This window comes from Mercenaria mercenaria, chromosome 13, assembly GCF_021730395.1.
Source record: "Mercenaria mercenaria strain notata chromosome 13, MADL_Memer_1, whole genome shotgun sequence".
Taxonomy (NCBI): Eukaryota; Metazoa; Mollusca; class Bivalvia; order Venerida; family Veneridae; genus Mercenaria; species Mercenaria mercenaria.
Window position 1 is genome coordinate 36954164 of NC_069373.1, and position 10837 is coordinate 36965000.

The following is a 10837-nucleotide window of genomic DNA, read 5'->3' on the forward strand; positions in this document are numbered from 1 at the left end:
TGGAAACAAATGTTATTACTTGTTTACGAACACTTTATATTTTTTAAAATTATATTCATATCTTCTGAAAATTCAGTAATTTAGCCAAAAAAAAAATATATATGCATAGATGAACTTGTAAATTGCAAATAAATAAATAAATAAATAAATAAATCGTCTTTTTGTCAATATTGTTTCTTAATGCCAATGGGTAATAAAGACAACGGTCATGGGACACTAAATAAAATAATGTAAGACCGTGAATCCAAATTGTTACATTTTCATTTCAGAGGAGCAAAGCAGTAAACATCGACGAAAAATAATCAGATCCTGCTTTCTTTTTCGCCACACTATAAAAAAAAAAGAAAAGAAAAATAGATAGAACCCACTGTTTTTCATGTTTGGCCTTTTTTTGTAAAAACGTAGTCACAACAGAAGCATTATAGGAACGTTGTCAAGCATATAAATATATATTTCGGTCACCTTGCTACTTGCATTCATTGTGTCGGTTTTTTCCAGGGACCTTTACCATTTCTTCTACTTGTAGCAAAGTCTTGTAGACAGCAACTATGGACGGCGTCGATCTTGTCAACAGAGATCCTAACGGTCTCAACTCACATCTTAAGGTAACATTTTCAAATCTGCTTCAAATCTCAAACTTTAATATGTTAAGATGCGTGCGTTCTTAGTCAATCAGTCTTGGCGCACAAAACTGAAGCATCAATTTTACGACATTTGTTTAAAATTTCATGCACTTTTCTTTACCTGTGTGAACATTTTTACCCTATCAGGAATGCACTATTCATATAGTTTTATCTAATACTAAAATACTCTAAAAGTTTTGCATTTATGTCATGATAATCTCCTTCAAAATACGCAAACTGTTCTTGAATTTTTTTTTTATTTCAACTGCTAAAAGAATGATATTGAAGAGAATTTGACAAGGTCTGGGAATGTCTGGATATTTTAAAATGTTTTGGTGATATAAATGACGAGACGAGCTTTCCATGAATATTTCTTCCGTATATACGGAACTATCAAAAAGTATTGATAGGTCATCGATATAATTTTGAAGAAAACAATGACTTTTCTTAAAACATTTTAGCTAAAATTGCTTCAAACACCAATGATTTGGATTTCCGGACTTCAAAATTTCGACAAAATCTATTTTACACTACTGCCTTTTTGATAAAAATCTTACGGTTTCATATTTTCTAAATCATTATAATGGAAAATGATGGCATTTATCAGAAATATTTTCTGGTTAAGATGTATTCAAGTATCTACTTGCAAGCGTACATTTGTATTCAAAGCAGACGACTGCAAGTCTCAAATCCACGGACTTGCAGAACAACGGATCTATCAATAAAAATAACATTATGTTTTGGTATCTAAATCTATTTTATACTTGCTTGCAATTCTTTTTTTTAAATCTTAGATTATGCTTTTTGTGTCAAACAGTTGGTTTTGGCTTACTCATTATGTAAAAGAGTCACATTTGATTTCAGAAATAATGAGGATTCAGGATTGTATACCTGTTAACTTATTTCAATTATAATTTTGTATAGTTTATGAAATTGCTTAACTATTTCAGGTCCAATTTGAAGATGTGTTGGCCGAACCCGAGGGAGCCCGCAGTATCGACTGCGTGTGGAAACTCTCATACACTTGCTTCAACCTATGGCTCGGAATTTGCTACAAACTCTTGACCCTCTGCTACGGAATCTGTATCGCCGCCGAGTGGGGTTGTGAGTTTGCCAGTATTGCTTTCTACCATGTCTGGTACATCACTCCAATGTTGAGAATGTGCGAGATCAACTGCGCCGTGTGTACAAAGATCACAAAGGCCTGCATGAGCTGTTGTATGGAGCCCTGCTGCGAAGCAGTTGGAGCACTTTTCGTCCATTTTAAGAAATAAACCGGCTATTTCAACATTGCTGAGGAAGATTTCGTTACCCTTTCTTCTAAAAACATTGGAAACATTTCGAAAAATTAACAAGAAATAGATGAAGAAAGGCATTTTTATGAACGTAAAATTGACAAAGGATATAACACTGGACTACTCAAGGGATCAAATTGTTTTTCCATAGCTATACTGATGACACCGGTAGTTACTACATGTCGCAAATGACGTATAGTTAGTCCTATACATGCTTTTTCTTGACATGAGACTGTGATATTTGTTATTATGTATGCATTTATACATTGCTATTTCATGTTGTTATATATTTATGTAATGCATCTAACTTATATTAAAATTAAATAAACCTAAGTCATTTTCGTTGCTCAGTCTGCTAGATGGTAAGGCTGACGTCGTTCGCCTTGATGATTTGAGATCCATGCTTCAATCTCTGATTATTAAATAAGCAGTTAATTACTTTCCAAATCCATGCATCTGTTTATTTTAAGATCGCAAATTCTCTTTATATTTAATACTCACAAACCGAAAACTTAATATTCCAAAACAATGCCGATACATTATACAAATAAACGAGATACTTTGTTTATGAAGGGTGTATTCCAATTAGTATTCTGCTTAACTGAAAACCGTCGTCCAAAGTTTGATATCATCATGGAGTCCATTCAGTTCTACTGTTAACCCTTAGTCTGCTAAATTTCTTAAATGGACTGGTCCATCATTCAATCTGGGCAATACCATTCATTATTCGAAGGGGTGTTCGCTGAAAATTTGCTGACTGGATAGCGAACAGTACAGACCATGATCAGGCTGACCTTGGTCGCAAAGACAGATACAATTGCCGCCAGCAAGCTAAAGGTTAAGGGGCGCGAGGGGTGTTGCACACTGCATTACATCTCGTGGACAAGAAAAATAAAACCGAATTGACATTATTTTGCTTGGATGTGTTCAGTTCTTCCAAACGATTGTTATAGATTTTCTCGACTAGTAAGGCTATGCAGGTGACTCCCGTTGACAAAGTTAACTTCCCACAATGCTTAACCTTTAGCCTGCTGGCGGCAAGTGATTTTGCCTTTGCGACCAGTGCAGACCAAGATCAGCCTGCACATCTGTCGGCTCGGGTGTTAATACATTTTTTCGGGTTGACAATATCAATAACACCCTCACTGCCTTGTGTTATTTATATAACATATAGTTCAAATGAGAGAAAATACGATACCATAGAAAAACAAGCCCCGCAAGATATATTTTTAGGGTTATATAAGAGCGAATACCTATTCCAATAATATATATTTAACAAATTATCAAAGCATTGAGTGGTTTGTCCCCCGATTTGTGACGGTTCAGAGTTCAGACGTGTAGGAATTGAACCACGAATGCGATAGCTCGAGTGGTTAATTATCTAAGCATCTGAACCATGAAAAGTGGTAAATTTGACAATAAACCACAAGAAGACCATAATTATTTTCAATTCCTACATGTTCATTGAAAATTGACAAAAAATATGCCGGGTTTCATTTATTCGAGTATTTATGAACTGGACTTCATGTGGCAATTTGACGTAATAACGCTCTCTTGCCAGTTCGCGCTTCAAGCATTGTTTATTTAACAAATAATCAAGACCTTCGAGTGGTTTCTTGTCTAATTTATCAAGGTTTAGAGTTCAGACGTGCAGGAATTGAACCACGAGGGCGTTAGCACGAGTGCTTTAATAGCCAAGTATCTGAACGGTGAACCGTAGTAAATTAGACGACAAATTGATTGCTTTCATTCTTATATGGCCATTGAAACAGATTGATAAAATTATGCTGGGTTTCTTTTATCCAAGTAGAAATGAACCGAACGTCTTGCATCAGTATGACGTCACAATTGACGTTATACTGTTCTCTTACAGATCCGCGCGTCAACCATTGTTTATCGCAGAATATACCGAGCTTGAAGTTCTTCTTTGTTTAACTGGCACACAGCGAGCTATGTTAGGATGCAGAATATACAGAGCTTGACTTTCTTTTCTGGTTTATGGGTAATCAAATCGAGCCATGTTATAATTCAGAAATAATTGATAGCAAAAGAGTGTTTTGACACTACTTATGCACGATGGGCGGTTATACGTCGGGCGTAATAATTTCACGAGGGCGCAGCCCTCGTGAAATTATTTGTACGACGTATTACCGTCTGAGTGTATAAAAAGTGTTAAAACACGGTTTTGCTATAAATTGTTTTGATTCTAATATGCTCTTAATCTAAAACAGTAGATAAAATGTAGTAGCGCTCTTTCTTGGTCGCAACAAAAACATTGACGTCAATACACGTTAACGTGACGTCATTCTAGCGTAAGCGTGTTTTAACAGAAACAAGCATATTAGAATTTAACGTCTTTTACATCTTAGATTCGTTAAAAATCTCATTCTATATTCTAATATGACTAGCAATGCTTTAATCATTACAACGATATTATGTTGACGTCACGTCGACGCGATATTTAGCGCCATGCATGCATCAAGAACTAGCGCTTTCAAACTTGATCAATTATTTTACGTAAAAACATATTTAGAAAAAATACCACATAGCACAACTGTCTTTATTAAACTACACAGTCACACTCTCGATGTGCAAAATAATTCGCCATCATTTGCGCCCTAATGGAACTATTCTGCAAGACGTATTACCATTTCCAGTCCTGGCGTGTATAAATAAAGGAGCGTGCCGACCTACCATTTGTCGCGATATTTATGTGTTCTGTTCTTATATGACTTTCATTGCTTTCATCATCACAACGATATTATGTTGACGTCACGTCGACGTGATATTAAGCACCTTGTACGCATCGAGAAACAGCGGTTTCAAATTTGATCAAATATTTTACATAAAAACATGTTTAAAACGAAATGTCACATAGCATAATTGTCTTCATTAATTTACACACACACGGAGTTGATTATTAGCTGTCCATCTGAACTGATCCGCTAGACGTATAACCATTTCCGGTCCTGGCGTGTATAAACAAAGGAGCGTCACGACCTACCATTTGGCGCCATTCATGCGCCAATAAACAGTTCTATCATATTTTATCTAAATTTTGCAATAAATGATATATTAGAATCGAAATAATTTATAGCAACACCGTGTTGTAACACTATTTATACCATCGGGCGGATATACGTTGTACATAATAATTTCACTCGGGCTGCGCCCTCGTCAAATTATTACGTCCGACGTATAACCGTCCATCGTGTATAATAATGTTAAAACACGGGTTTGCTTTAAATTATTTCTTAATTATAAGGACACACTTTATAGTAAACCAGCATTTTTTAAAGATTTCTTTTGGCATTTATTTTACATAGGTTCATCATACCTACCTCTAGGGTTCAGATTCCAAAAGAGTTAAATTAAAAGTTCAAATATAAAACCTTTAAGGATAAGCATTAAATATTTGATATGTATTTACCATTCTTATATGTTTTTCTCTGTTAAAACACTCTTACGCTAGAATGACGTCACGTTAACGTGCGGTGACGTCAATGATTTTGTTGCGACCAAGAAAGAGCGCTACTATATTTTATCTACTGTTTTAAATTAAGGGCATATTAGAATCGGAATAATTTATACGAAAACCGTGTTTTATCACTATTTATGCACTCGGGCGGTAATACGTGGTACAAACTTTAGTAATTGTACTAGGGTTGTGCCCTCGTGAAATTATTACGCCCGACGTATAACCACCCATCGTGCATAAATAGTGTTAAAACGCTCTTTTGCTATAAATTATTTCTTAATTACACACGTTTCTAATAAGAACAGCCAGGCTATAAATTTAGACATGATATTTCTAAGCATTTGATGTAATGAATGTTGAATAAAGATCATATGGTCACCGAAGGCTCGTGTGAGTTTCGTTGCTTTGATGTAACTTGAAGTATATAGGCGTTTTAACAGGTAAGACCGTCTTGGTCAAATGGTCTAATTATGTGTAATTAAATGTGAAAAATCTATGTATGAATTGTCAAGAAAATGATGTTAAAGCAATGCACCCGACTAGTACGTGTGTCCTAAATAAGGTAGTGTTGATTTCTAGTGAAGATTTGACTATTAAGATTTTTCTACAGATTTCTGTGCATAAAGTTTATAACAGCTTACTAACCTCATCATATGTAGAATATGATCTCATGAACTCATAGGGAAAAAAATGAGTAATTTGGGTAAAGGGTATTACTCCTATCTTCTATGCATTGAAACATGAAATAATAGTTTAAATCTCTTGATCTCAAAATAAAATTGCGATCATTGTTTCATTGTTTTATCAAAAATCGGTGTGAAATTGGCAGTACAGCAGTAGCAGAAGTTGCATAAGTTAACTGCTACTACTGTCAGCAGTTACAGCAGGTAATAAGCTGTTTACATTAGTTACTGACATCAGATCTTTTGTGTAAAATAAAAACCTTCCCCTTCTTCACAATAGACATCACATCAAGTAGATCCCTATCAGTACAACTAAATGTTGCCTCAAAAATTTGAGGCATTTCACGCCGATCATTGTTTTACCAAAACAATATTGCCTGTCTAAAACTTTGTTTCACTGGCAACTTGTTGAGATGCCTTGTAACTTTGTTTCATGTTTTGAATTTAAAACCTCATATTAGGAGCTCTAAGCATAGTTACAGACACTTTTTCACTAGATTATTAGTACATATATCAATCATTTTTCAATATACAAAATAATCGGTTTATATCTGCATGTAACAATGAGGAAAGCGTCTATTAAATGGAAAACAAGACCATATCGTATTAAACAAAGTAATACAATACACTGCAGATTATAAAACTTATGTATGACCTTTTCGAAGACAATGATTTCTTCAGATTAAACAAAATAATGTGAAATAAACACACCACTAATCGCCTTATAAGACGTAGGTTCGCCAACTTGCCAACCACAGTGTTATTTGGGACTTCGGCCACTTCACTTCGCCTACCAGACCATTAGACAGCAGCCATGGACGGTGTAGATCTTGTCAACAGAGATCCTAACAATCTTAACGATCATATCAAGGTAAGAATTTTTTACCTATTTACTACATACAATTCCAAATACCTGTAAATTTCTAAATAAAAATAATAACGATGATAATAAATAACGAAAATTATTATAAAAAAAATGATAATATAAATGTGTGTGCATTCAAATTGTAAGAACAAACTTGCGAATAGGTTTATTTTTTTTGGATACGATACAGTGAATTCATCATACAGTAATAATACCAAAATCTTCAAGGCGTTTTTTTATATAAATCGTCAATAAACAAAATGGATAACTACAGCGGCTATCTAATTTTTGCGCTGAAATGAGTAAAATTTAGAGTATTTTCTTCTTTTTATTTCAAAATGCTGTTAAATTCAATTATTTATAAACGTATTCATGAAAATTTATTTTGACGATTGTCAGTTTAATTCACAAGCAAGTTTTCACAGAGATGAAGTTAATCCTTTTTACAATTTCTTCCAAACAAAATTCAATCTTTGTGTCGATAATATATGTTTTAAAAAAACTACATTGTGCACTTTACAAGAAAAAAATATATGTTACTAACAAACCGTGGTCTTTGACTTTAGGTGCAGTTTGAAGATGTTTTGGCCGAACCCGAGGGAATATAATAATCGAATCAAAAATGAATGCTAAGCTGGGAACCTCCATTTTACTACCAAATTTCAGTATCTATACATTTTTTTTCTGGAAAGATATAGTATATGAAATTGCTTATTTATTTTAGGTCCAATTTGAAGATGTGCTGGCCGAACCCGAGGGAGCCCGCAGTATCGACTGCGTGTGGAAACTCTCATACAGTTGTTTCAACTGCTGGCTCGGACTTTGCTACAAACTCATGACCCTCTTCTACGGAATCTGTATCGCCGCCGAGTGGGGTTGTGAGTTTGCTAGTATTGCTTTCTACCATGTCTGGTACATCACTCCAATGTTGAGAATGTGCGAGATCAACTGCGCCGTGTGTACAAAGATCACGAAGACCTGCATGAGCTGCTGTATGGAGCCCTGCTGCGAAGCATGTGGAGCACTCTTCGTCCATTTTAAGAAATAAACAAAACTTTCAGGAATGACTTTGTTTTGTGATTATCTAGTATGGAGTCATCAGACAGAGGTTATTAACTAATCAATAACAGTTATAACAATTTTGTGACTCTACACTGACTGTGATCAACGTATTGAACTCGATGTGAATATTACTACTGCCAGCATTAAAAGGAACTTAATAAGGTTAAAATGTCGGAACCATCTGAAAAAGAAGTGCACCAAGTATCATTTCTGTGCTACATTGAGTGATCAAATGGAATATTTTTACTTTTGCCATAAAGACAATTTTCACAAATGACATGTAGCAAGGAAATATTTCATAGCTTCACCTAGTTCTGGTCATATTTATATTTTTCGTCATTTTGCTCTATAAATATTACCAAGAATGTTATGTTATATTCTTGTTTATTAAAAAGCCTTAAATGAAACACTGTTGTTTTTATGATATATGCAAGTACACGTTTAATTGCGTATATCGTGAATCTAGCTACATTTGGAATTTAGAGAGTGACATTTTAATGAAATAATCATTTGATGAAGATACAGGATCCCTAAAATACAGGATCCCTAAAATACCGTCTAAAATAGATAAATTATAAAAAAAAGATATACACATTCTGAACATAAAATAATTAGTTATCATGCTGTACCTGAGCCGCCCATTCAACGAAGCCTTTGGACCACACTGGTTTATTATTTTTAATGCTAAATTATGGGGGATAACTAGATTTCCGGTAATGTTATTTTTATATACTGTGATGTTTTAAACTACTGATAATATTCCGGAGTTAGATTTTAATTTTGATATAAATAATCGTTAATGTCTGCATTTAAACGCGTCGTATGAATAAGTTATCAGGCGACCACGTGTTAACTCTTACATCTCTTGAAAACTTGTTTCAATATAAGATTGAAATACCTTTCACGAGTGAACACCAAATGAAGTATTTTCACGAGTGCCATAGCCTTGAGTGAAAATTGCACGAATTCTGCAGCGGAAATATTGCGCGACTTTAGGAAAGCAATATTATTCCGCGAAAGAACGAGATGCAAATCTAATAATATTTTTATTATATGCATGAATTACACTTATAGTTATTATGTAAATGATATGAATTTCCGGTCCTGGTGTGTAAACAATAGAGCTTGATGACCTATCATTTGGCACCATACATGCGCTAATAAACAGTTCTGTCATATCTTATCTAAATTTTTCAATAAAAGATTGAAACAATTTATAGCAAAATCGTGTTTGAACACTACACATTCGGGAGGTTATACGTCGTATGAATTAATGAGTAGGCCACCCGTCGTGTATAAGTTAGTGTTAAAACACAGATTTGCTTTAAACTATTTCTTAAATTTTCAACAAAAGAATAAATACATGTAGTTTTAAATATAATTTTATCATGAATCTTTCCATGGATGCTCGTATCAAACAGTAAGTTTCTGTACACAAAATCAAATGCCCTTTTAAGGTCAATAAAAGCACATTGAAATTTCAGCTTCTCTATTAACATTTGTACAATTAAATTGTGTAAAACAAAAATTGCATGCCACAAATTATTATCGTCCAACAATGCTCTACTCTTGACGTAAAATTTTCCCCAAATTGCTGAGTAGGGTGATGCCTTGGTAATAATTTAAATGTCTATTACCAATACGTACGTTTGTATAATCTTTATTCAAGTCTCATCAATGTCAAGTTTTTCATATACTATTTACTAGTGTATGAATAGAGATCAAAAGAACTAAGCACATTGCCACTCTACATAAGAGTTATAAGAGGCTAAAGACGTATGTAGGCCTATCATTTTTATGTAATGCCTGCAAACCTTTGGAGCGCCTGTGCTGAAATTTAAAATTACCCATCATTGAAGTATTTACCATCTAAGAGATTAATATACGTCAGTGGTACGCCTTTCGGCCATAATGACACATCCATTGTGAAACAAGATGTGCTACTCCAGACAAAAGTCATATAGCAGACGTATATATTGAACTCTGTATGACGTTGACCTTAGAACGTGCTGACATTCTGCAAGGGTCCGGAGTGTTACTGACAAATATGCTAATATCATTTGTGCAAATTAAATAGTATTATACCTTTTAGAGCAATAATTTTAACATAAATTCATTGCCGTCTATAGAAAGATATTTGGTAATAATTATTAAATACTTCTTTGCGACAATATCTAATCGGCTTTATTTTGCTTAAATCACCGATAGCCTTTTACAACATAATTCCACCCCCTTGCCAACATTGTTCAACAGATGGTTGGTCAGTTAACTTTTGACTCTCGCACAAAATAGCCAGGGATGGTGTTGATCTTGTTAACAGAGATCCTAACAATCTTAATGACCATATTAAGGTAAGATTTAAAAAAAAAGAAACATATCAATAAATAAGATTTAAACTGCCTCGAAGAATATAATTTTGAACTAAACATTCTTTTGTGTTGCAGACGCATTAAGTCTCTTACAGCATAAATCTAGATATTTTATTAAAGTAAATTTCTAATTTTTTACCAAACAAAACTTAGATTGGCGTTTGTCCGTCCATCCAAATGACCGTCTTGTGTCGTGCACATCTCTAACAGCATCATGGGAATGTTGTTTTTCACATGGGTTACCGCCCTTGAGCTAACCATATTTGTATTGAACGTATTTCAAAACGTATTTGAACTAGAGTCGTGAAACCTTATAGGAATGTTATTCAGCATGTGGAGTTGTGCACATGGGATGTTGTTTGTGATTTCACGAAACCAAGACCAGATCAATGGCTCTTGACATTCATAAATGTCTTAAAGGTTTGTGTCACTAGTATCTCAGAAGGTTTTTGACCGAGATTC

General features: G+C 34.2%; 2 protein-coding genes across 2 annotated transcripts; both read left to right on the forward strand.

Annotated features, from left to right (window-relative positions):
• Window positions 1-2251, forward strand: LOC123529907 (caveolin-1-like). Its single transcript, XM_045310493.2, has 2 exons — window positions 1-605; window positions 1574-2251. Exons 1-2 carry the CDS (start codon window positions 549-551, stop codon window positions 1895-1897), a joined length of 381 nt encoding a protein of 126 aa, XP_045166428.1. The 5' UTR covers window positions 1-548; the 3' UTR covers window positions 1898-2251.
• Window positions 2252-6845: 4594 nt separating this feature from the next.
• LOC123529802 (caveolin-1-like) lies at window positions 6846-8407 on the forward strand. Its single transcript, XM_045310331.2, has 2 exons — window positions 6846-6950; window positions 7669-8407. Exons 1-2 carry the CDS (start codon window positions 6894-6896, stop codon window positions 7990-7992), a joined length of 381 nt encoding a protein of 126 aa, XP_045166266.1. The 5' UTR covers window positions 6846-6893; the 3' UTR covers window positions 7993-8407.
• Window positions 8408-10837: the final 2430 nt, after the last annotated feature.